Genomic DNA, 24,815 nt, shown 5'->3' with positions numbered 1-24,815 from the left:
AGTGACTCCCCTCCTTGCTACCCCTCCCACCACCTCATGATCCCGGCTCTTCCATATTCTTTCGGGCCCTCCCTCCCGGGTACCTCACTGACCATACCTTAGCTGCCCACCTCTCCCTCAAGCCCTAGCACATGCATGCGGCCTTTGCTTCTTGAACACGCCTCGAGACAATGGCAACCGAACTTTCCTGCAATTTTCTACTTGGACCTTCACCCAATCCATCGACTAGCGACCCCAAGGGAGACGTAGCTCGTCATCGCGGGCTGCGAAAGCTTCAAACAGGGCATCGTGCATGTGGCTCGCAGACTTGTTGGATGCCATGCATGCCGACAACTATCACCGCACTGATGCCATCCAGACCATCCTAGGTATCAACAGCCGCTAGTCTGCTTCGCAGGCGGTCCATCCATGCCATATCTGGAGAGTTTCGGAATGGTTCAGCGGGACGTCCCCATTCACCGCAAGAGACGAGAAAGTTACTTCCGTCCGACCTCCTCTTCAAGCATGTCCATCAGTCCATCACCTCCAACCATGCCCTCACGCCTGCTTACTTGCCCAGCTTCAACAATGCTGCCCAAATGCGGCCACCTTCATGCCGTCCCGCCTACCGTCCCCTGCCGACTCGCCTCATGTACCGTCCACACTACTGTGTGCTTCTCACACGTTGTCGTCCCCTTCATCTCTTCTCGTTGCATCCCAGGCCGATACCAGCCAAGGGCGGTCCTGGCACGGGCTGAGGCGGGCCCGTAGCCAGCTGTCTCTTGCATATGATTTCCCGAAATTACATGTACGAAGAAGCTCTTAGCTTGGCTCTGATAACTGGGCGGTGCTTGGTTGGGTGGACTTGGCTGCGCTGCTCGTCAAGACCCCGTTTCGATCTGCCCAAGGCTCAAGGTCTCTTCCGTCTCCTCCTTTACCCAGAAACCCCTGACAACTTGCTAATCACTGATTGACACCACCATGACCATTATTCACCATCAAAGACGTCTGGAGCCGCGCTCACCAGCAAAGCTACTTAAGGGAGGGCGGTTACGGGCCAAAGTTTTCCTGCTCTCTATCGTAAACTCGCACCCTTCTTCCCGCTATCACTTTGTTTTATAAAGTGATAAAGATCTAACCCCCCTTCGTTGCCACATGGTCTCGTCCCTTTGAATTGGTTCTCACATTTCCCAACCCTGCCACATCCTCCACGTCTTTCTAGTCCTGCTACCCCCAGCCACGGAGACCCCCAAAAAGTCAACCTATCAGTCCTTGAGACATCCCACGCCGGTCCCCTCTAGAATCCCAGGGCCGTGCCTCGCTATCCTCAGCATCTCCATTGACGGCGCCCCTCAGTCGGTACCTGGGCCAATCCCACTGTACTAGCCCTCCCTAATAGGCAGTTGGGCCAAGCCCCTTCACCACCCTAACCCATCATCAGACCAACATCCCACGCTTCACCCCACGCCGCAAGCGTCATCTACCTTCAAGATGGCTCCAGTCGCAACAGGCGAGGCGGCACCAATGCAACTACCCGTCTACAAGTCCAAATCTTCCTCCGTCACTGCGTCTGTCTTGCATGGTCCGCGAGATCTGCGATTGGTATGTTCACTCCTTCTCTCGGTATTGTGACGTGGAGAACGCGGGCATGTTACACATGACCCCACGTTGATCACGTCGCACGCATCCCTACGCCTGTCGTCCTCTCTCGCCCCGCCTTGAGACGTTAAATCTAACGACATGTCTAGGAGAAGAGAACCATTGAAGAGCCAGGCGCCGGCGAGCTGCAGATCTCTGTCAAGAGAACCGGCATCTGCGGCTCCGACGTCAGCTACTACAAGAAGTTTGCCAATGGAGACCTCTGCGCCTGTCACCCGCTCTCTCTCGGCCACGAGTCCTCTGGCGAGGTCGTCGCCATCGGGCCCCTCGTCACCGGCTTCAAGCTCGGTGATCGTGTTGCTCTCGAAGTTGGCGTCCCTTGTGGACAGTGCACCATCTGCCGCAAGGGTCGATACAACCTCTGCAAGAAGATGAAGTTCAGGTCCAGCGCTAAGAGTGTTCCTCACTACCAAGGCACATTGCAAGAGAGAATCAACCACCCCGCGGCGTGGTGCCACAAGGTCCCCGACCACGTCTCCTACGAGGCGGCCGCTCTCCTCGAGCCCCTTTCCGTCGCCATCCACGCCGTCAACAGAGCCACGCCCGAACCTGGATCAACAGCTCTTGTCATTGGGGCTGGCACAGTCGGTCTCTTGACCGCGGCCATGGCCCGTCAAGCTGGCTGTGCTCAAGTCACCATTACCGATGTTGATGCCGGCCGCGTCAACTACGCCATTTTCAAGGGCTTTGCTACCCACGGCTACGTCGTCCCGGCACCCGGCTCTTGTTACAACAACAACTCCGGAACCTCGACCCCCGCCGACCCCGGCGTCATGACGCCCGCCAGCATCTTCTCGGTCCAAAGCGTCCAGGGCAAATTCGACGGCGCCAAGGCCTTGGCCGCCGACATCCTCGCTCTCACCAAGGTGCCCGAGGAGCTAGAGATGGACGCAGAGGACGACGGCGTGGATGTCACGTTCGAGTGCACCGGCAAGGAGGTCTGCATGCACACCAGTCTCTACGCCACGAGGCCCGGCGGCAAGGTAGTCATGGTGGGCATGGGCACTCCGGTGCAGACCCTCCCTCTGTCCGTCGCACACTTGAGGGAAATCGACATCCTTGGGATCTTCCGCTACGCCAACACCTATCCCACCGGCGTCCGACTGCTTTGCGCCAAGGGCAACGGCGGCCTTCCCTGTCTCGACGACATGGTCACGCACAGGTTCAAGGGCCTTGAGAATGCCTCCAAGGCGTTTGAACTTGCCAGCAGGACGTGCGATGACGAGGGCAAACTCGTCTTGAAGGTTGTCATCGAGGCCTGAAGAGGTACAGCAAGAGAAAGATGGTGCTGCTGGTTCGAGGAGGAACATTCCTCAGCTGAAGCTGCAGACTTTGCTTCAAGTTTACGGCCATGAATATGAATGATTGATACCAAGATAGACATTTCTGCTTACTTTTTTCTTTTCAAAACGACGTCTTTCGGCCAGGGCCAGATTGTGGATTCGAGGTTGAGGAGCGAGTGGAGTGGAAATAAGCGTTGGTCATAGATTTCTCAAGTGGTTCAGGCTGGATGGGACACAAAATGGAAAATAATCGTGGGTAAATGAGTATGGTAAAAATGCAGTTTTTTTTGAAGCATTACACAGCAATCAACTTGAACCAGATATATGTATGTCATGCAATGAGATAGAGGAATGTCAGAGCGAAACAGTCCCTAAAAAAAAAAGAGTCAATATGGAAGCAAAAGCATGAGAAGTATGGTGTTTATTCGTCGGGGCTTGATATGGACCCCTGCGCGTATCATCATGTCTACATTACCCCCGGAACGCCTCTCAATGAATTAACCCTTCTGTCCCGCCGGAGCAAGCTTCTGTCCATCCGCTTCTTTTGCCTGCGACTTCCTCCCGGCCTACATGAAGACGTCGCCCACACCAGAAACATTGTACCCGGATGAGCCTACGGAGTAAGCTGTGGTGAAATCAGCAGCCCTGCGATCCCTATTCTTGGCTACCTCCAGAACGCCAAACCTTTTGCCAAGATCACGCATGCCGCTGATGCTATGCATAAGGTCGTTGAGGCGCGAGACGATGGCGACATCGTTCTCCTCGCAGAGAACCTCCTTCTCAAAGTTCTCAACATCGGATGGGACGACGAGCTCCAGGCGGTTGACAAGAGCTTGGATCTGGCGCAGGATGGTGTGTGAGGGCGTCGTGTGTTCACCTACTGGCTCTTGCTGCTCCACGCCCGGAAGGTATTCTGAGGGTAGCCGCTCGAGGTAAGACGTGATAAGGCGGATACGGCCCTGAAGCATCTTGACAGCGTTGGCCTTCGCCGTGAGGGAGGCAATCATCTCTTCCTCCTCAGGAGAAAGCGCACCATCAATGTCCTGGTCAGCGCTCTCGGGCACTACGACACGACGCTTGCCTCCTGATTCGACGAGCTGGACCTTTGGCTTGGATTCCTTGGGGGCCTCGATGGCGGTGGCGTTGCCGGCGCCGCGGGCGACGTGGTCCATGGAGATCATCTCGGCCTCGCCCGTCTCGACAGTGTATGGAAGCTCGCGGAAGCGGAGCTTGAGCTTATTGGAGTCGCCGTCCTCCATCTTCTTGTCCTCGCCATCGTTGGCAGCCTTCGAGGCGTCGTCGACCTCGTAGTTTGACTCCAGAATCGTCATAGGCAGCTTGCCGCCAACTGTGGTAGAGAGAGCCTCCTGTGGGTGGAAGCCAAGAATAAGGGCGGACTCGTTGAAATCGGCGAGCACTTGGTTGTGAATGGGGAGGATGGTCGGGGTCGGGCCGGTGGAGGGGAGGAGAGTGTACCAGCCAACAAGGTCGAGGCCGCGGTCTTTGTGGACAAGCTTCACTAGGAGGGAGTCAGCAGCGGCAATCTCAGAATATCAAACCAAACGTACTCTGCTCTAATCTTCGGCCGAAGCGGTCGGCATCTAGCAGGTAGCCGCCGTCGACCTCTGGCACTTGCTTAAGGTGACATTCGAAGGCATGCTCGATCGTGACCTCGCGGCCGTTCTGTTGACCCAGGAGGGCGCCGACGATGGGGCCTTCTTGGGAGCGCAGCGTGTGGCGTGTGATGTAGTCGGATATCGTGAGGAGAACGAGGGGGTGGAGGACTGCCTGAAGCTCCGAGGACTTCTGGCTCGACATGAGCGGGTTCTCGGTGGAAGAGGCCATGCTGGGCGGGGATCTGCCCGTCGCCGTGATGTTGTGTTGCTATTGTGGTGTCGCGACCATGCGAAGTCTGTAAATGTAGCGGTAGGTGTCGTCGATGGTTCTCGAGAGTTGATGTAAAGATTCGGTTGTCGGAATCGCTGTTTGAGTTCGAAAGGTTGTAGGTAGCTGCGTCCACGGGTGTCTGTCAATGGAAGGTGCCCCGCGATGTGGGGAGTCAAGGTAGGCAGGAGCTGCCGGCCCCAACCTTGAACGACAGTTGAGGCTGACCATGAGGCTGAGGCAAACGGTCAAGCCACCTTTGCAGTCATTGGCTGCGCATTCTGGCCAATTACACCAGCTCTGGAAGCTATTGTGGGTCTCATGTTTCCAACCTCACACCCAGTGCTCCATTCATTGCTCAATGCTGTGCCTCTGGAGGGATGTTGCATCCCTCACATCACTCAGGACATAGACAGTGTTGGGCGACGTTATCGACTCTCGGTCGCACTTCCGTCTGCAGCCATCATCTTCCCTGAATAACTCTCTCAACTGAACCAAGTGGATTCATCTCGATGTTCCATCGCCTTCCCCCTTCCAGCTCTAGTGGCCCTTAATGTGCACAGTCAGCCCCTTCAAACTCGGGGTCTTCGGTTAGCCAAAACGACATGGGGGTGTGTCTGGTGCTGCACAAGGATGCATTCACCACTTTCATTGCTCTCAGCATCGACTTTTGCAGTTTTACAGACAATCAGAGAGCAGCAGCAGCGCTGGCAACAACAACAACAGCCCAAAAGGCACCTTTTGTCTGAGGCGAGATGGCAAAGTATTTCTGCACAGCTAGGGGCCCATTCACCCACCTGATGCTGCTTCCCTACCCACCGCCCAGGTGGCAATCTGCATGCTGAGGGCCACCAAAAAAAGTGGCATCGATTCAAGGTGCTTGTCACAGTACGCAGAGCTGGTGTGAATACTCCCTTTTATTACCGGGCTAGCGTCCGGCTGTCCGCCAAAGACAAGAGTTGAAAGACAACCCGTGCAACATGCCAGCACTCTTCTCTTGGCTTCTCTCTTTGCTGTTCATGGCCTGCTAATTAATGCTAACCGTGCTGGGTCCCGTCATTCCAACATGCGTACTCAGCACACTCTGCAAGAGCTGTAGCTGTTCGGGACAGGGTTCAAATATGGATGCTTGGCCATTCTTATCAACTAAACTACCCGCATCCCTCCGTCTCATCAATGTTGCATCCGTTCCCGCACCCGCATTCTGAAGACACCAATTCTCTCATTTCTCTTCAGGATGGACGGCACATACTACCACCATCAAGGCGTGATGTTTCCTCCAATGTTTCCTCAAGTCTTTCCACCGCCACCGCCACCACCGCCCGCCCCTGCTACTCAGTCGGTCGTGCCAGCCAAGAGGGAAGACGATGATGTCCAGTTTGTGTCTTCTAATCCGGTCAAGAAGAGGAGGCTTGACACCTATCGACCCATCATGCCACCTCCAACCATACCAACCATAACACACTCACCGCCCCCCGCGGACAATCCACCGGTTCCCGCCCCCAACCACCAGCCACCTGAGCCTCCCAAGCATGCAGCAGTCACTGCGGTGCAGTCACAACCGGAGCGAAGAGGGAGCACCGGCATGGTCGATCCGTCGTCAACATCACACGCGATGGACATAGACCCGACGCGAGGCTGCTCGGTCCCGATTCCGGAGAGATCACAGTATCTTGAGTCGTTCTGGACCGCGCCGTCATCTGGTCCACAGTGCTCTCCGCCGGTATCACCCAAGACGCTACCGGAGCATGTTCAACCGTCTATGCTCCGGCTCGACGAGCATCACGGTCCGGCCCCTGGGCCCACGAATGGGCTGAGTGGTGGTGGTGGAGCGGTGGTGAACAGTGCTGGCTTTTCCGGATCGGCTCACCCGACCAACAGCCCGGCCCGTATGGGCTCTCAACCGCCAACAGTGAGAGCGGAAGGTACGCCGACCCAACCAAATTCGGAAATGCAAATGCCAACTGAGACTGTAAAGGACACAAGCACCGTCGATTCAACTCTGGCTGGCGCTGTTGACTTCATCCCTGAGCCCGATGCTGCTTCAATGTTAGATGCCACGAATGGACAGCAGCAGGTCACGACGGGAACCGTGACGACAACAGTCACTCATAACCAACCTTGTGCTCAAGCTGACCCCAAACCAGCATCAACTGTTCCAGTGATGGATTTCCAGAGAGGCCAAAGCCCAGCAAAGACACCAAACACGACCGCAACACCACAAGTCCAGCCTCATACTCACATCCACACTCACCATCACACTCCTCACCCTAGTCCCGTGGCACCTCTTACCCAAGTTCCAGCCCATACCCCAGCGCATGCTTCCGCCCATGGCACGACTCAAGCTGGCTCCTGCGGCGATCGTCCTGCATCAGGAGCCAAAGGACCTTGTCGGCAATGTTTGGAGGCGAGGTTACGGCAACAAGCAGCGAGCCAGGCAGCAAACCTGACTGCCGCGGCCGCGATGCCTTCGACCGCCAATGTTCCAGGAGCAGCGCAAACTTCCATGCCGTCTTCCACTATCCAGCAACACTGGCCACACATGCTCGGCATCAACCCCTACGCCAACCCGATGGCTGGCGCCATGTACGGCCCGTTGCTGCAACAATCAATGATGGCGGGCCCGAACAGCGCTTTCGCTCTCCCGCAACAGCAATATCCTCATGGCATGCCAGCCCAGCAGCCAGCCGGGCACATGCTTCCCATGGCACCAACGTCAACACAGCCGGTAGCTCCGACCTACTCTTCCAGCCAGAGGAATCCCTACCTCCAAACGCCCAGTTCCGCAAACACAGGCAAATCCGCCGCCCCGAAGGCAACGGACCCACCGCAGCTTACCACCAAACACATCATCGTCGACATCGCCGACACCTGTCTCAACGTGTTCCCCTTCGAAGAGGTGGCGAAACGGCACAACCAGCCAGAGCAAAAAGTCAGAGACATCTTCGGAGCGGTCATCCAGGTCCCGCTGCTGCGGTGCAACACCGACAAGAGGAGGGCCGGCAAGCTGGGCACGGCACGCGTCAAGGAGTTCAACCAGGCGAAGAAGGACGCGCAGGCGCAGGTCAGCGCGAACCAGTCAAAGCAGGACGCCATGGGTCAGAGTCCTTACATGCCATCGGCGTGGGAGATGGCGCAGTTTATTGGGCCAAGTGACGTACGACTAGGTATGTTCAACAACCAGTTCACAGGGCCTTGGTAACTGGGATACTGTGAGTACGGAGCGTCAAGACGTGGCATCAAAAGGGAGCAAGGCGTTTCTGATTCTTCATTCGGCGGTTTTGTGACTTTTGTATCTATACCCAGTCCGCAATTCATTCAGCTTCTGCTACTTGATCCAGAACTACCAGCACCATCATTTTGTGCATTATTGCCGGTTTCTCCCTCTGGTTTGGGCCACTTGACATCGCCAAGCGGCTCTTCGCGCGTCAAGCTTACAGTAAAGTTCCGGAGCCGCGATAGACGGGTGTGAGCCATCATGGCGCGGTGCAGACGCAGCATCTCCCCGCCGTTACCATCGTTCTTCGCCTGGCGATAGTCAGCCATCAGGATAGCATGTTCAGCCTCGTGCAGGGCGCGGTTGTCGCGGAGGTGCATTGGCCGATGGCACGCGGCGCAGCTGTCGTCGATGAAGGCGGGCTTCCAGAGCTCGCCTTTGCAGTCGGCCCCCTTGCCGCAGTCTCGGAGGCGAGAGCGGAGGGTGTGACCGCAGGACATTGTGGTTGCTGTTCCCTCGCACATTGTGTCCGTTTGCAGTGTGGAATACTTACCGGGCGGCCTTTTTTTTTTTTGCCTTGTGCGTAATCGAGGGAGTTGTGTACCTAAGATCTTGTCTCTTCTGCATCACGAGACGGTGCCTATTTATGGATGGCATCTTGCCTTTATTTTGTTCTCGCTCAAGATGTTTCTGGGCGGTATTAGCGACATTGTTCTTGTTTCATCGATGTGTTCCATAGTGAAACCGTCAATCTTATAACGACGTCCTTTGTTCGATTGTGAGACTGTTTCGCATTGTTCGTCAACGACCAGTGTATTCATTGTCCTTAGAAATGCTTCCCACTGTATCTCAATTCAGGACTGCCTTCCGTCTGGCACGGATGGTGATTCGGAAGAGAGAGACCATGTTTGTATAGCCGTCCGCACATCGCTCTCCCGACGATCCTGACGGGGAGATAGGATACTCGACAGGATCTTGCTTATCGACGAATGGGAAGCCTTGCCGAAGGGATGTTGTCGAATTTGCCCACCAATCGGGATGATGGAGCATCAGAACAGAGAGCGGCTCCGGCTCCAGAGCCGCCGGGCCGCCAGTCGCATATGAAGCGGCGGCCGCAATGCTGAAAGAGCATCTAAGGACAGGTTGATGAAGCTGGCCTCTTTGGTTTCAGGGATGCGCGTCGCAAAATGCAAGGTGATTGTCACACCCTCCTTGAGGACCCAATGTTTTCATTTCTCTTCCCGCAGCGGACATCCCACGTGCGGAAAGCCGTTGGACGCGAGGTGCGAGCTATGGGCTGTCTCGCCGTCTGGTAGCGAGCGAGGAATGTAGCATGGGCAAGCCGCGTGTCGGACGGCATGCATCCGGGGCGGAATGAAGTCAGAACTCACCTTCTTTGGTCCTTGCGGTTTTGAAGAGCGGGGTGTGAGTGTAAGGAGATCGGCCGTTGGTGTAGGTTGGATGGTCTGATGACGGGCGATGCAGGTGTAGCGGCGATAATCTATTGAGTAGTGATATGTGAGGAAACTGCTCGCTTGGAAGTGCCGTTTTCTGCAGACCGTATTGAGATGTGACAATGTCATTCCAATGCCATTCAAACAATATGTAACCGTTTTGGCAGCCGTGAACATCCGGATCCGGCTCGTAGTCGGCTGTCAATGTCGGCTTCGAGGGGACGGGAGTGAGTGTTCCTGCCGGTCATCCGCGCCGTGTCTTTCTGGAACGCGGCCGATTTCTGGGGCAATGTTTCTTTTTCTCTGTTGGCTACGTCCCTTTGTCACGATGTCGTTCATGATACCTTACCAAGTGCTTGGTTTGGAAGTACCAGGAGTGGAGTGCTCTAAGTGCGACGTTGTTGTCCCCACGGGGTAGCAGAGTCATGGCTGTAGGGTTTAACCCGATCGACCTGAGTATGTGTCCACTCGCACTATCATTTGGGGCCAAGGTAACGTTTCCATAACATAGTCATTCAAACAAAATGTCTCCTTAATACGCGGCACGTTCCCCCGAAGCCGTCGCGAAATCGCAACGATCCTCTTCCTCTTCTCCGACCATCAGACATTGGATTTCCCGTTCTCGACATCTCTTATCTCCTAGAGACCGCAGACAACCGACCCGGAAGGCCCGCACTTTCCCAGTGGAAAAATCAACCTGAGAAAACTGATGCCTGGACCCACCCACCGCGAACCGCACCTTCCACGCCTCGGTGACGACCTTTTCATCCCAACTCGGGTTCACCTTTGTTGTCTTCCCTAAGACCACCACCGACCTTGACGGTTCTCTTCACCCATCACGGCCCCAGGCCTCCCAAGTGAGAGCCCAGAGCTACTTATTCGAAAAAGGACAGCTTCTCCACCACCACAGGTTCAGCATTGATGCGAGCCACTTGGCTCAGTTGGTCAAAGCGGAACACTTCCCTCTTCCCCTTATCCGCATATGAGGATCACAAGTACCACCGTTCGAGTCCTCATTATCCTGTGGTCGGCAAACTCGGGTGGCGCGGGTTGTGTTACCAAGTAACACAATGAGCGTTGAATAGTTTTTTCTTTCTTTTTTTCTTTTCGATTTTTGAAATATGCTTTTATTGCGTGGCGGCTCTGTCGAAACAAACGAGGCCTGTGTCGTGAGGTATCGTGATATGTTTTGGTGGTTGATGTGAGAGTTGTTGCTGGTCCCCACTTTTGTGTATGTAACCCAGAAGGCAAGAGCGCTCAGCGCTGATGTAGTGAGCCTGCTTTTTTTTCCCCTTTTTTCGCCTTGCAAATTGGCAGTTGCAGAAGCGAGTGCCATTCTTCCAATTGAGTAGTAGGTATATTTCATGAATCTTCCGCGGAGACGTTGCAATGACAGTATGTTCCCATCTTGCTTCGTGAGGTCAAAGTCGGAACGCCTGAATTAATGATCCGGTAACGCCACCGACCCGACGGGACCGTCTCATGTTGCAAAGTGTCGAAGACTACTCTAATCATCTTGTCAACTCAAGCAAGGCAATTCATGGCGGAGTCAACAACTCTCAAACGAGAGCAACCTCACATTTGAAGTCGTCGCCGGCACACTGGACGACGGAAGTCATGTCGTTACCACCACTACCACCACCACCACCACCAAGCCTCAATGTCACGTTCCATCGGTGAGGAAAGCGGCATGCAACACCGGGCACCGTGCGGAGCCTCAACTTCAGGGACCCTCCCTCCTTTGGCACTTTTTCTTGCGCCCATTCCCACCGGAAACCGCGCTCGTCCCTTGCAGCGGGTGGCACCGCTCGACGGGGTAGACCCAGTTTCCCGGGATCAATGGCTGGGTGCTCAGCGAATCACGAAGACGAATTGAGACCTCAGCTCACCCGCACAGATCCCTGGTTGAAGATCGGATTGTGCGGAGAAAAACACGAACGCACCCGCAGCTTATCTCTGCTAGCTGCTCAGAAAGATTTTCCCCGCTGTGACCGTGCTGAATGGTGTAAGAAAAAAGGGGGCCGGGTGGTTAACCAGTGGCGGTGGTCGCGTGTTCTGCCGAGGGAAACTCTTGTTGTCGAGAGAGATAGGGGTGGACCGTGGAACGTCAATTCCGACTTCAACGTTGCTGTTTCGTGTCATCTGCCTATCTATCTTGAGGTTCCTGTTTGATAATGAGTGTTGAAGTTTCGTTGTGATATTCTGAGGATTTATTTACCTTCTGTCACGCGCCGGCGATTGCGTTACCTGACAAAGACTCGGTCAGTCAATTTCAGCGAAGGAGAGTCAACAACATGGCCGGCGAAGACCAAGTTTCCGTGGCCACGCCACATGAAGTCGAGAGCAATGAGAACCTCGGACACAAGGAGTCATCAGCAATGATGAGACTGTACTCCCATCCATGGACACAGTGAGTTGGCAGCACTCGAGTACTCTTCAGCCGGTCCTAAATTTTCGCCGCAGGATCCTCCTCATCAGCTTCATCTGCTTCTGCATGCCAGGCGTAAGTCTCTACATTAGTCTGACGGGGATTTATGTTGACTGTGTAGATGTTCAATGCGCTCTCAGGCCTGGGAGGCTCCGGCCAAGTCGACTCGACCGTCGCCGCCAACGCCAACGTCGCCCTCCTCTCAACCACCGCAGTAGCCGCCCTCTTCATCGTCGGCCCCATCTTCTCCTTCGTCGGTCCCAAGATCTGCTTCCTGATGGGTGGCTGGACCTACGCTTTGTACAGCGGAAGTCTCCTCAGCTTCAACCGTAAGCCAACTGCTTCCTGAACCCCCTATCACTGGCTGACCATCCCAGACAACGCAAACGGCGCCTTCGTCATCGCCGCCGGCGCAGTCCTCGGCATCGGCTCCTCCTTCATCTGGATCGTTCAGGGCGCCATCATGACCACCTACGTCCACGAGTCCCAAAAGGGCCGCGCCATCGCCGTCTTCTGGATCATCTTCAACCTCGGCGGCGGCGTCGGCTCCCTCGCCGCCTTCGGCCTCAACTTCCACTCCACGACCGGCACCGTCAACGACGCCACGTACATTGCGCTGATGACCATCATGCTCGTCGGCTGGGTCCTCGGCCTCTTCATCTGCTCGCCGAAGCGAATCCGCTTGGCGCAGCTGCATGCTGCCACCGAGACGGAGAAGCAGAGCCTGAAGGGCATGTTGGAGATGTCCGTCGCGACGCTGTGTAATTGGAGGGTGCTGTGCATGCTGCCGCTGTTCTTCTGCGCCAATGTGTTCTACTCGTATCAGCAGAACGATGTGAACGGTATGACGTTCAATATTAGGACGAGGTCGCTGAACGGAGCCTTGTACTGGTTCGCGCAGATGGTCGGCGGCCTTGTCATTGGCGTTCTTCTCGATCTGCCTATGCTGGAGCGCCCTGGACGTGCCAGACTCGGATGGGTTGTGTTGTTCGTCACTGGTATGGCGATCTGGGGTGGTGGATACGCTTTCCAGAAGTGGCAGGATGCTCGTCACGCTCAAGGTCTTATCCAAGATATCGACTACACGCAGGGCTCCCTCTCTACCGGGCCGATCTTCCTTTACATCTTCTATGGCGCTTACGATTCTTTGTGGCAGTCCTACTGCTACTGGCTTATGGGAACGCAATCCAACTCCCCCGGCCGGGCCGCTGTTCTTGTTGGCGCTTACAAGGCGTTCCAAGCGGCTGGAGGTGCGATGGCGTGGAGGATCAATGCCCAGCATGCGAGTGCCATGACGCAGCTTGCTATGAACTGGGGTTTGAGCATCGGATCTCTGATCCTTGCGTTGCCGACTGTGTTGACGGTCACGAAGAGCACGAGTGTTCTGGAGGAGGCCGGTGGGGAGGTTCCTCAGGAGAAGGCCGAGGAGAAGATGGTCGAGGATTCATGAACACAGCCATTCAACGAATGAAACGAGCCATAAGGCAAAATCAAAGCGGAGACAGCTGTTAATATTATTAAATGGGTTGCGAGATCATGAGTACATCTCGTGACGCAACTCGAGAATTAGCTACATTATTTAGAGGTTACCTTTGGTAGCCCGTTAGTGCTGTCAGCGTCAAATAGGGACGTAGACGGTGTAATCGAGAAATATCCCGAGTCCAGGTCGTCGTATCCGAGTGGCTGCAGAGAAGCCGCTGATGGTTGTTGCCCGAAGGTTGAAGCCTCCTCGAGGCTGAGAAAGGCATAGTTGGCTGGGTCAGGCGGGAACTGAAGGCAAATACCGTTGAAGCCGCCTTCAATGTAGGGCAACGGCCTGAGTGCCTCTATCTGGCCATCAAATGCTGCACGATTGCTTGCCATCGACCCGCACTCTGCCATTGAGTCGCCGTTGTAGGGCTCTGCCGAATCTGGATTTGAAGACACAAAGCTCTGGAAGAGTGAAAGTTGCGCATCTCGTACGATGTCTACAACCTGACTCTTAAGAGTCTCTTCCATTGGTTCAAGGGCTTGTTCGATACGGGTTTCGAACTCTTGTCGAACTTTTCTCGGGAGTTCTCGTCTTAGGTACCGCTCGTACCGCGCAAAGGCCGAATCTGCCTCCCCGGCATCGGCATTGCCGCCAAAGTCCAGATCTGTCAAAGTCAGTCGAGGCGATCTGTCGTGCGTCTTGGTTAAGGCTCATACATGGACTGGGTATGTCTTCTGGACCGATATTGGGGAACAGGATGAGATAAACATCTCTCCACTTATCTGCCTCGCTCATATTCTTACCCCCCTTCTTGCGGCTGTGCAGAAGCTTTTCCTGCTTCGAATCAATGCCGTACAAGTCAGGCTTGCTTTTCTTTGGACATATATCGTCCATTTGTAGGTGCTCATTACGCTCCTCGTCCGTTTCAAACGTTATCTGACAGCGTGGGCATATGATCGGTAGCATGTGGCACCTGTAGAGATGCTCTCTGGCCTTCTGTTAGAACATTTAGGCTTCATGACACAGTGGGAAAGACACATACTTGACCCTGTGAACTGTCTCCCAGCCAGGCCCCGGACATGAGCGCCACTTTGAAGTGCAATACCGTTGAGGGGTCTTCTTAAAGTAGGGACACGCGAGGCGTGAAACTTCCGTAGACGAAGAGGTCAAACGCGGCCTCTTTTGTTCATCCCCATCACCTGAGCGATCGGCTCCGTGGTCCTCGGACCGCCTCTTCGAGTTCTCCTTTGAGTGGCCTCCCTGAGTGGCGGAGGATCCACTCATGAGCCTTCCGGCTATGGCTCCCTTTCGAGTACTTTCACGTTGTCCAGCTTGTGCCTGTATTGTTGCCTCGGATGCCAAGCTGGGAGAGATGACGGAATAGAAGTACTCCATGAGACGGTCAAGCAAAATCCTCTTCCAAGCGCTTGCACTGAGCCTGTCACTCTCGTGAGATGAGAACGACGAAGAAGAACAACTGGATTCCAGTATGCTTTGCGAAGACGTGACGCATTCTGACGCAGTGTCCATCTCTTCATCACTAGCGATGCGAGCTGCATTGATTTCCGAAAGAGAATGTCGGGGTATAGTTGTGCTAGGAGGCGATGGGGTCCCAGCCGAATGATCATGATCGCCTATCGTTGGCGCCTCGCCCGGCAAAATGACTTGATGCTTAGAAGGTGTATCATTGCCGTGGCCCTCCAATATTCTTTGGTCGTGATACTCAATAACCCTCTGGTAATGGAGGCTAAGATCCGCGTGTTGAGTTCCGGACTCTGTCCGACGATGACAGGAGTCTGAGGGCTGATTCCGTGTGGGTGAATGCGTGGGAGGATTGTGTGCTTCAAAAAGGCCTCTGCTGCTTCTCTTATGCGCCTGATTCCATGACCTCTCCATGTTGCACTCAACATCAAAGCGTGCTCCGAGACGCTCCAAGACCGCTATATGTTGCATGAGCTTCTTTTCGTCGTTGGCATCCACTGACTTGCTCTTGTTACTGCGTGGCCCGAATACCTTATCCAACACCCTTTGGAGGCGCTGCGAGATTAGCTGGGAACTCTGTGCTGAGACCTGTCCCTTACGTTGGATTCGAGGGAATTAAGCTGGCAAGGCTTGTACGTGCTACCATTTCCCACGCTCTCCGTGGTAAAAAGGTTCCGCCGTTCTGGGGTTACGACCTTTGAAGACTGGTTTGCGACACGGCGTTTATGCGCAGTGGAATCATTTGCTATCGGGATGCCTGAGTCTCGTGAGACGCGTGGGCGGTATCGCGGGGTACCCCATACGATCGCGTTCCAATCAGTGCACCCGTCATACGCAGGGTCGAAAGGAAGCTCATCCTGTTGAGGCGCGGTTCCCCTAGCCATCTTAAAACATGTGCGAATGAGATATGCTGGACGGAAGCGTGGTAAATGTGAATGTGAAGAACGACAGAACTTCAAGCCGGCCACGGTTTAACGTATATGTGATTTTCGAACTCGACGCTCCGCGTAATTGAGGAGTGCGCAGTTGCGCAACTTTTGAATGGCATTAGTAGGCTCAGCATGGGGATTGGCTGGCTCTTGTGCCGAAGGCATGCAGGTGGCGGCAGATCAACCATATGTAAGGCACTTTCAACAGGCTACTCTTGGCGGGCGCTTGGAATGTGCAAGTTAGCTCGGGAAATGTTCCTAGGCCGTGACTGAAACTGCACCTTTCGCAAAAAGGCTTCACGTCCTCAATCTCACTTAGACAGTCAATTCTCATGGGTTCGGTCATGAGAAGGCAGCGAGGGTTCCGAAATATTGTGTGTTTCTTGCTATGCATGCTGACGAACTTATATGGGGATACCGTCCTCCCTGTCTTGGTTGATCTAGATTTGTTATTCAAGCATCCGATGTAGGTATCGTGGCATCTCTCAGCAAATCTGTTGCTTGGTGATATCTCCACACGCACCCCCAGCCCTCACGGCCCACTTGCTACAGTCTGTCGCGTTCTTGCGGTCGATCGTAACAGTACAGCGCTCGTAGATCGTGTCCGTGACCGGTCCTCCGTTATCGAACGAGAATGGAAAAGGGCCCCAAATTGTTGTAGACGAGCCCTTCACAGTGGTTCTACCCCGGTGTTAAGTTTACGATCGAGTTTGTCGCCATGCAAGATCTCAGTGAACTTACACGCAAGCGTTGCAGGACAGAGCTCTGCTATGAAGGTTGGAATCGACCGCTCCGGCGTCACGACGGACTGTTACAGCCGCTGTCGCGGCGGCGACAAAGGAGAAGAAATTCAAGAACTGCATTTTTCGATGAAAGTTGACGGGAGTACGATATCTGTCCCAGCATGATCTGCCAGACACGTCGTTTGATCTAGTTATTTATATTAAATAATGACGGATCAACCCGCTCCTGTCAACAGACGACGGACGAGCCCGCCCTCAAGCACCTCACTTAGAATTTAGACTCAATTTTGCCTATAAAGCGGTAATATGAGCGCGAACGATTCGCGCCCGCTCGGTGGTGGCCTTAACTATTAACTGCGGCTGGAACACACGCCAAGAAGGGCCTGACTGTGGCTGTTAAGTTCGGAGGCCCCTTTGCGTAGATAAAGGATGTCGGGGATACTATGTAAATCACAATACCAGTTGCGATTCATACTGCCGGGCATCAAAGGCAGAAGAGGCCTCAATGCAAGATCCCCAAGTCCAGGCATACCTGCTGAGCCACGCAGCCCAAATTAGATAGATCACACATAGTCAAACTGTAAGACAGACAATGAACACCACTCGGTGTTACGGTCAGCTGTCCGACAAGAGGGTCTGGTTACAGAAGCTGGAGATGACGCTTTAGATCAGAGGTCGTATCGTAGTTCTGAATTCGTAGGTCGCAGGCTGCAGTACACTAGAAATCGGCGGCACCGAGTCATTGCTCATTTCAACATCCAAACCTCGTATGTTCTCTCCTTCTGGCGCAGTATTGTCAGTCACAACAGATGCAGCAGTCGCTCCAGCAGCGGCAATGTTAACTGCATGATTATCCTCTGTTGCGAGTGCGAGTTTCCAGCATTCCTGGTTCTCAGGGGTCGCATGCAGATGAGCAACCACTGAGAGCCAGAGGCTTACGCAAAGTGATGCAGAGGGCCAAGTTCAGACCACTTGGGATCAGACAGCTATCAAAAAATATTACCACGGGGGAGACGGGGGATAGGAAATCTCGAAGAAGGGTCCGAGGCAAAATGAGCGAGCACCAGTTTCCATCACATCAGCGCGGAAATCAGCATGACGTTACTCCAAGAACCTACATATTCGAAACTTTGCGATGAAACAAGGCTATGCCATGTCCGCGACGCCGCGACGCGGTGTCCATGAATGTTGTTCGAGCCGTCAAGAATATTGTAAATTGGAACCAGCAACTCTACATCAGGTATCCGTACCTTAGGGGCATAGGGGAGACGGGACCGTTATCGATAAGGGTGGCTTTCGTCCCAAAACGGCTTAGTGAGGGGCACCCCCACCAAAAATTTCATCTTCACCGACCAGGTCTGGCCATCTGGGTGCCAGTGACGTTCTCACACTCATCCAGCTGCAAGTACATTTGCGACAAGTCTCAGACCGCGGCCTCAAATCTACCAAGCCTACTACTCCGGCGTTCAGTATTTCAACACAGACTTACAAAATGGGCAAGAAGAGAGAAAGAGAGGAGAAGCCCGCCGACGATGTCGCCGACAGAATGGACGAGGACTCCTCTGACGATGAGGTGAGAGATCTCATCGTTTCTCCCCATAATAAAGCTTACAACATCAGGATTTCGATGTCGTCAACGTCGATTTCGAGTGGTTCAACTTCGACCCCGAGGTCGACTTCCACGGCACCAAGACGCTGCTGCGTCAACTCCTCGACGTCGATGCGACGCTCTTTAATATCTCTGGCCTCGCCGATCTGATCCTGTCGCAACCCACCATCGGCTCAACCGTCAAGGTCGACAGCAAGGAGAACGACGCCTACGCTCTCATCACGGCGCTCAACATCAAGGAGCACAGCCAGAAGCCCGAGATGGCCGACCTGGCCAAGTACCTTATTCAGAAGGCGCAGACAAATGAGGCCCTGGCCCCTATCCCCAACCTCATCAACGGCGGTGCTCAGGTCGGCCTGATTCTCGGCGAGAGGCTCATCAACATGCCTTCCGAGATTGCCCCACCGATGTACCGCATGCTCGTCGACGAGATCGAGGCTGCTGTCGAGGACAAGGAGCCGTACGAGTTCACGCACTACCTGATCCTCTCCAAGACGTACCAGGAGATTGAGTCAACACTGACCGAGACGGAGAGGAAGGGCAAGAAGGCCAAGGCGGACGCCGCCATGTGGCACTTCCACCCCGAGGACGAGGTTTTCGTGAAGCATGCGACGGCACACGGCTCGTTCTCTTACACCAACGACGACCAGGCCGTCGCGGATAGCAAGCGCGCATTCCAGGAGATGGGCGTCAAGTCGCACGGTTACATGATCCTGATCGAGGCGAGCAAGTGGGAGGGCGCGGTCCAGGCGGTAGAGAAGTACATGAACCCCGGCCAATAGAGGGGATGAAAATAAAAGTCATGAATCATTTCGAGCATTTCATTTTAAAAGTCTACTCTACCGGCTCTAGTCTTTGCATCAGGTACTCTACCTCAACTTCCTTGGTCAGGGGTATCACGAAATCCTTGTACAGGGCGACCACGGAGTCGGCGTCAATCTTGGCCTGGTTCTCGGGACCCGCGCCGATGGATGGGTCGGTGCCGTAGGTGAGGCACTTGAGGCGCAAGCGCTCGAGGACCTTCTTCTCGACGGCGGCGTTGGTGATGGCGGCGCCGATGCCGTCGCGGTCCTCGGCCTTGATAAGCGCGGTGTACTTTTCCGGGTCCGACTGGAACTTGCTCTCGGCGACAAACTTTCCAAAGTGTATCCTGCGTGACAGGGCCTGCAGGCAGGCAATATCGCAGGTTGCCGAGGAGCCGTAGTTCTCCTGGGACTCGCCGCGGTCCTCTCGGCCGAAATCGGGGCAGAGTGCGGGGAGGAAGGTATCCACATAGAACTTCTTGATCTTGTCGTTGACGTTGACGTCGTTGGGATGCAGGATGCGCGGGTAGTGCAGGGGCTTGAGGATCTGCTTCTGGAGGGCCTCCGGGAAGAAGGGGTACTCGTCGGGGGACTCGTAGCGGCGGATGATGGACTGCAGCTTCTCCTGCTCGCGCAGGTACCAGTCCATGAAGCTGAGCTCGCTGTTGGGGATATCCAATGCGCCGGGGACGTAGATGGTCTTGTTGAGAGCGAATTGGGCTCGTTCGATGAGGTGGAAGGTGATTGTGTCCTCAAGGCGGCTGGGTTACATTGTCAGTTGTTGCCGTAGATATTGTTTCTCGGGGAGTTTGGGGTTGACATACATCAACTGGTACCGGATGCGGGACAGGTCCAGCGCCTTGGAGGGGTCCGATAAGTCGATAAGGGAGTCCATCTCGTCGTCAATTGACTGGAAACCAGAGGAAATATTGTAGACTGGGCCGTGAGGATTGTTCTGGCGCAAAATTGGCGGTTGGGGGTCTGGCTGGTGAGAGAAACGCATCCGGACTGGTTATCGTCGAGTCACAAAATCTTGGGGTAAGGTTTGCTTGAAGAGGAGCCAAGGCCGATGACGCCGGCGCAAAAGGGGAAAGGTGCCAACTGAGACAAAAAAAAAAAAAAAAAAAAAAAAGATCTCATCTCAGCACTGCCTTCAGAGCGAACAAGGCTGTGCCAATCTCGTTGACGGGAAAAAGGACCTGCAGCACAGGCACAGGGGTCGCTTCCGGCGGGCACCAATCAGGACCCCCTGCGACATGTCAATTCCAGCAGCTGCTCGCTGTTCACTGCTCAGGAGGTCCCGTCCGGACGCTGGAAGAAAAGCCCGGACCATCCACGCCGCTCCGTGGACCAAAAGTGCGGGCGCTGCTACCTTCAGCGTCTTGAGCGTGTTTTCGAGCCTTGTGGTCGCTAATGGAAAAGCAGCTTAGCGGATTGGAGGCAGCCACGTCGGAAGCCCGCCCACTGCCCAGAAGTCGGAGTGTCCACCCGACCTTGAGGTGACCTGCTGGCTGGCCTTGGAACTGGCCCAGGTCCAGCTGAGGGGGCACGCCGCACCGCACCAGAGACGGGAGAGGTGCACCTGCTACGTGCAGGGAGCTCCTCGGGTTTTAGCGCCTTCGTCATTCGCGGGCGCACACACACTGGGACACACAACTGGGCCTGGGACGGTCACAACCGACCCCAACCGGGTCATTGCCGGGATCTTGTCTGGTGTGTGGATACGTAGTCCATTCTTGACCGAGACAACAAAACTTGACCTTGTCGAAAACCACCACCGACCCGGAGCTATTTCCACAACTCTGCTACCTACACCATTTCTCCTCTCCCTCCGACCTCGACCTCATCCCCCTTGTGCCACCATTGTCGCGCGTATTGACCCGGAGAATACGTACGCATGGCCGCCTCGGATAAGGATAACGACCAGTATGGCTTCAACGACGATGCCGGAGACGACCAGTCGGTCCTGTCTGTAAGTCACGCTTGCCACTCGCGTGACCCCCCGGCGGCATCGACTTGGCCGGTATCGTGGCCTGATCCAGTGCTGATAATAATCCCCCTCAGACCCGTGGCATAGAAGCATTCGGGCGCAAGGTCACCACCACCGCGAGCCATTTGATCGGCCCTCTTTCCGAGCAGAGTGGCAACGGCCATGGCCATTACCATGGCGCCCTTGCCGAGGTCCACAAACAGCTGCGCCGCCCCAACGTCCAGCGCAGCATGTTCTCGATGGCGAAGACCACCCCGACCGACTTGGTGCGCTCAAAGCTCTCCAAGACGGAGATCCAGCACCGCGCTTTGACGTACCTTCCCGATGAGCTCCTGGCCAACATTCCCGAGGGCGACAACTCCTTTTCTCTGTTCCAGGGCTTCAAAGCTAGCTTCCCCGAATTGACGGAAGAGGGCAGGAAGCACCGGAGGCGGGTTTCGAGGGGCAGGAAGTTGCTGGACGAGACGGCACATACCCCCGGCACACCCCAGGAGCTGCAGAATCTGAAAAAGGACAAGGCGTCGATGATGCACGAGCTCGAAATGCTGGGTGTTCGTAAGAACATGGCCAGCAGCGAGATTCGTGACATTGACAACAAGATTGCGAACTTGCACGGCATGCGACGGATTATTCTGGATAGGCTAGCGAATCTAGAGCAGGAAGAGACAATGCTGGAACACGACCGTAGGTGGAATCGCGGACAGCTTATGATCTTCAGCTAACCCGTCACAGTTATGGACACCGAAGCTCGATTAGAAGAAGCGCAAGAGCTCTTCGACGAAGCGGAATCAATTGCTATCAACACGCCTACAAAAACTGAGGAGGACCTTGCCGGCGATCAGGATGAGTCCGGTTTCATGTCGCAATCCGTCTACGAGAAGCTACCGTCCGCATCCAACACCCCGGCATCAAAACAGAAGAAGAAGGTTGTTCGTCGAAAATCTATGCCGATATTGCACGAGCATTTTGAACCGGGCACCGCCATCAGGGAAATTCGCGCCCACCAGGACACTATTACGGCTCTCGACTTTGACGCACCCTTTGGAACTATGGTTACCTCGGCTATGGACGACTCGATAAAGGTTTGGGATCTCAACGCGGGACGCTGCATCGGTTTGCTAGAAGGTCACACCGCATCGGTCAGAACGCTGCAGGTCGAAGACAACTTCTTGGTGACCGGTGGCATGGACGCTACAATTCGTCTGTGGGATCTTAGCAAGGCTCACTACGACCCTCACGGCAGCCAATTCGACGATGATGAAGATGGAATAGCATTTGAGAACCCCGACGACAGCCCGGTTGAACCTCCTGCAGGAAGCATGAGGGATTGTCCTCTTTACACCCTGCAATCACATGTTGACGAAATTACGGCCCTTCACTTCAGAAACGATATCCTTGTCTCCGGTTCAGCAGACAAAACTCTGCGGCAGTGGGATCTTGAAAACGGTCGTTGCGTGCAAACTCTCGATGTTATGTGGGCAGCAGCTCAGGCTTCTGCCAACTTTGGCAGCGACAGCTCTTGGAGGCAGACGAGTAGAGCGCCCGCGCAGACGGCCCACTTTATTGGGGCTTTGCAAGTGTTTGAGACAGCTCTCGCCTGTGGTACCGCCGATGGCATGGTTCGTCTATGGGATTTGCGAAGCGGCCAGGTTCACCGAAGCTTGGTGGGACACACTGGCCCGGTGACATGCTTGCAATTCGACGACGTTCATCTTGTGACCGGTAGCATGGACCGAAGCATTAGAGTAAGTTCTTCCATGACTGCAAAAGAGAAACCGGCTAACCAGACCAGATATGGGATCTCCGTACAGGATCCATCTACGACGCGTACGCATACGATAACGCAGTCACCAGCATGATGTTTGACGAGAGGAGGATCGTCAGCGCGGCGGGCGAGGACGTTGTGAAAGTGTACGATAAGGTAGAGGGCCGGCAGTGGGAGTGCGGCGCCGGCATTGCGGAAGCAGACGACAACAAGACGCCTGCCGTTGTAGAACGTGTACGTGTTAAGGACGGGTACCTGGTCGAGGGCCGTCAAGACGGTATTGTAGGAGTATGGACATGTTAGAGTATACAGAACCCCTTTCAGTACAGAGCGAATCAACGCAATACAACGAGATACGGCATTCACGAAGCTTGTGATAGTGTGTAAGACCGAAAGTCGCATGAATTGTATTTCAATTGACTTTTGCATAACCGATTCTCCTTGATGTTTTGATCGATGGGCTGAGGGGTGTAATGCTGTTGGCTGACAGTTCGTCCCATCTGGCACGAGCTCACCAGCACCTTCAGACGGACCCGCTTGGCGCAACTCAAACTGTCACATCTCACCACCAACACTCTCATAACATACGCTGCTTCTCATCCACAAACTCACTTTTCACAACGAGCTAGGCATCATAACTTTCATCTATGAATTGAATGGCTTCGTTGGCCCCAGGAACATGAACACCCTCAGCAACCCCGCCCTCAGCCAAGAATGCACAGACCTAGCCCTCGGGATGGCGTCCTCTCGCCCAGAAGACTTCGCCGCAGGTGACGACGAGACGTTGAAGGCGGACGGCGTACACGCTCTCACCGAAGATCTTTTCGAGCGGTACAGCGAGCTTGCGCGCCGCACGCTGGCCCTGGCACGCTCGCCTGCTGAAGAGGAAGCGGCGGAGATGACCCGCCTGCTCGACGAGAAGCTGGAGAGGACGTATAAGCGGTTCTACGACTTTGTGTACGCGGAGCTGCCGTTTTGTTGGAGGGTGTTGTACACGGAGCTGAGCCTGATGAAGTTTGTCGTCCTAGTCACGACGGGCGCAGCAAGCGACGATGCGGGCGAGGAAGAGCTGCTGGGTGAGCTGGCCGGGGTGCTGGACAAGGCTCTCATTCTCGCTGGCGGCGCGGGGAGGAGTAGGGGCCGGAGGGTCATTGAGAGGCTGCTTTCGTACCTCGATGTCCCGACGCAGGCGGCGTCCTTCCCGGAGAGGTTCCCGACGGAGAGGGTCTTCACGCCGCCTGTGACGAGGCCGATCGAGGTCGTGGAAGGCATGTCCATGGCGGGGTTCCAACGGTACCTCGACTCGGCAGGGGACCTCGGGCCGGAGCCGCTGGTGCTGAAGGGGCTGCTGACGGAGTGGCCCGCCTTGTCGAGCCGGCCGTGGGACAGCCCCGCGTACCTGATGAGCAGGACGTGCGGCGGGCGGCGGCTGGTGCCCGTGGAGGTCGGGCGGAGCTACGTCGACGAGGGGTGGACGCAGGAGCTGATCCCGTTCAAGGAGTTACTGAGGCGGATCACCGGCGAGAAGGGGAAGACGACGTATCTCGCGCAGCACGAGCTCTTCACGCAGCTCCCGCACCTGCAGAACGACATCCTCACGCCGGACCACTGCTTCACCACCCCGCCGCCGCACCCTCTCGACCGCTCGAAAGACAAGCCGGAGCTGGCGCTGCCGCTGGTGAACGCGTGGTTCGGCCCGCCGGGGACCATCACGCCGCTGCACACGGACGGGTACCATAACCTGCTCTGCCAGGTCGTCGGGGCCAAGTACCTGCGGCTGTACGCGCCGCACGACTCCGAGGCGCTGTGTCCGCGCGGGGAGGAGGAGGTGGACATGTCGAACACGAGCGGGTTCGATGTTGGGGCCGTGGAGGGGTGGGACGAGGACGCGGAGGGGAGGGACGCGATTGAGCTGGAGGAGTTCCGGGGGCTGCGGCACTGGGACTGCGTGCTTGAGAAGGGGGACGTATTGTATATCCCGATGGGGTGGTGGCATTATGTGAGGAGTCTGAGTGTGAGTTTTAGTGTGAGTTTCTGGTGGAACGGGGATCACGTTGAGGCGGAAGGGTGAGGATTTGTTTGATGTCGAAATTCAAAGTGTCGAGGTAGATACCCCAGC

The 24,815-nt window shown here is 55.3% G+C and overlaps 11 protein-coding genes across 11 annotated transcripts; 6 read left to right on the top strand and 5 right to left on the bottom strand.

Moving 5' to 3' along the window:
- Window positions 1-1,470: 1,470 nt before the first annotated feature.
- Window positions 1,471-2,900, top strand: SORD (Sorbitol dehydrogenase; the record flags this gene model as incomplete). Its single annotated transcript, XM_037323592.1, has 2 exons — window positions 1,471-1,581; window positions 1,728-2,900. The coding sequence occupies 2 exons, from the start codon at window positions 1,471-1,473 to the stop codon at window positions 2,898-2,900; spliced, it is 1,284 nt and encodes a 427-aa protein (XP_037178148.1).
- Window positions 2,901-3,487: 587 nt separating this feature from the next.
- On the bottom strand, window positions 3,488-4,766 carry csn-6 (COP9 signalosome complex subunit 6; the record flags this gene model as incomplete). Its single annotated transcript, XM_037323591.1, has 2 exons — window positions 3,488-4,440; window positions 4,490-4,766. The coding sequence occupies 2 exons, from the start codon at window positions 4,764-4,766 to the stop codon at window positions 3,488-3,490; spliced, it is 1,230 nt and encodes a 409-aa protein (XP_037178147.1).
- A 1,276-nt stretch (window positions 4,767-6,042) lies between these two features.
- Window positions 6,043-8,007, top strand: CGCA056_v008343 (uncharacterized protein; the record flags this gene model as incomplete). The annotated part of the gene is made up of 1 exon (XM_037323590.1): window positions 6,043-8,007. One exon carries the CDS (start codon window positions 6,043-6,045, stop codon window positions 8,005-8,007), a length of 1,965 nt encoding a protein of 654 aa, XP_037178155.1.
- A 116-nt stretch (window positions 8,008-8,123) lies between these two features.
- Window positions 8,124-8,522, bottom strand: CGCA056_v008342 (uncharacterized protein; the record flags this gene model as incomplete). Its single annotated transcript, XM_037323589.1, has 1 exon — window positions 8,124-8,522. The coding sequence occupies one exon, from the start codon at window positions 8,520-8,522 to the stop codon at window positions 8,124-8,126; it is 399 nt and encodes a 132-aa protein (XP_037178153.1).
- A 3,248-nt stretch (window positions 8,523-11,770) lies between these two features.
- CGCA056_v008341 (UNC93-like protein) lies at window positions 11,771-13,354 on the top strand (the record flags this gene model as incomplete). Its single annotated transcript, XM_037323588.1, has 4 exons — window positions 11,771-11,886; window positions 11,940-11,979; window positions 12,026-12,233; window positions 12,282-13,354. The coding sequence occupies 4 exons, from the start codon at window positions 11,771-11,773 to the stop codon at window positions 13,352-13,354; spliced, it is 1,437 nt and encodes a 478-aa protein (XP_037178152.1).
- A 125-nt stretch (window positions 13,355-13,479) lies between these two features.
- Window positions 13,480-14,770, bottom strand: CGCA056_v008340 (uncharacterized protein; the record flags this gene model as incomplete). Its single annotated transcript, XM_037323587.1, has 3 exons — window positions 13,480-14,039; window positions 14,092-14,363; window positions 14,418-14,770. 3 exons carry the CDS (start codon window positions 14,768-14,770, stop codon window positions 13,480-13,482), a joined length of 1,185 nt encoding a protein of 394 aa, XP_037178151.1.
- A 1,501-nt stretch (window positions 14,771-16,271) lies between these two features.
- CGCA056_v008339 (uncharacterized protein) lies at window positions 16,272-16,649 on the bottom strand (the record flags this gene model as incomplete). The annotated part of the gene is made up of 2 exons (XM_037323586.1): window positions 16,272-16,467; window positions 16,528-16,649. 2 exons carry the CDS (start codon window positions 16,647-16,649, stop codon window positions 16,272-16,274), a joined length of 318 nt encoding a protein of 105 aa, XP_037177514.1.
- Window positions 16,650-18,021: 1,372 nt separating this feature from the next.
- Window positions 18,022-18,920, top strand: BCP1 (the record flags this gene model as incomplete). The annotated part of the gene is made up of 2 exons (XM_037323585.1): window positions 18,022-18,102; window positions 18,150-18,920. The coding sequence occupies 2 exons, from the start codon at window positions 18,022-18,024 to the stop codon at window positions 18,918-18,920; spliced, it is 852 nt and encodes a 283-aa protein (XP_037177515.1).
- A 52-nt stretch (window positions 18,921-18,972) lies between these two features.
- ARO7 (Chorismate mutase) lies at window positions 18,973-19,836 on the bottom strand (the record flags this gene model as incomplete). The annotated part of the gene is made up of 2 exons (XM_037323584.1): window positions 18,973-19,702; window positions 19,766-19,836. 2 exons carry the CDS (start codon window positions 19,834-19,836, stop codon window positions 18,973-18,975), a joined length of 801 nt encoding a protein of 266 aa, XP_037178653.1.
- A 1,002-nt stretch (window positions 19,837-20,838) lies between these two features.
- On the top strand, window positions 20,839-22,999 carry mdv1 (Mitochondrial division protein 1; the record flags this gene model as incomplete). The annotated part of the gene is made up of 4 exons (XM_037323583.1): window positions 20,839-20,913; window positions 21,006-21,615; window positions 21,664-22,676; window positions 22,724-22,999. 4 exons carry the CDS (start codon window positions 20,839-20,841, stop codon window positions 22,997-22,999), a joined length of 1,974 nt encoding a protein of 657 aa, XP_037177517.1.
- A 376-nt stretch (window positions 23,000-23,375) lies between these two features.
- kdm8 (Lysine-specific demethylase 8) lies at window positions 23,376-24,767 on the top strand (the record flags this gene model as incomplete). Its single annotated transcript, XM_037323582.1, has 1 exon — window positions 23,376-24,767. One exon carries the CDS (start codon window positions 23,376-23,378, stop codon window positions 24,765-24,767), a length of 1,392 nt encoding a protein of 463 aa, XP_037178651.1.
- Window positions 24,768-24,815: the final 48 nt, after the last annotated feature.

Source organism: Colletotrichum aenigma, assembly GCF_013390185.1.
Source record: "Colletotrichum aenigma strain Cg56 chromosome Unknown KSG_Cg56_contig05, whole genome shotgun sequence".
NCBI classification, from domain to species: Eukaryota; Fungi; Ascomycota; class Sordariomycetes; order Glomerellales; family Glomerellaceae; genus Colletotrichum; species Colletotrichum aenigma.
Note: the sequence above shows the minus strand (reverse complement) of the source record. Positions and strands in the feature narration are given on the sequence as shown.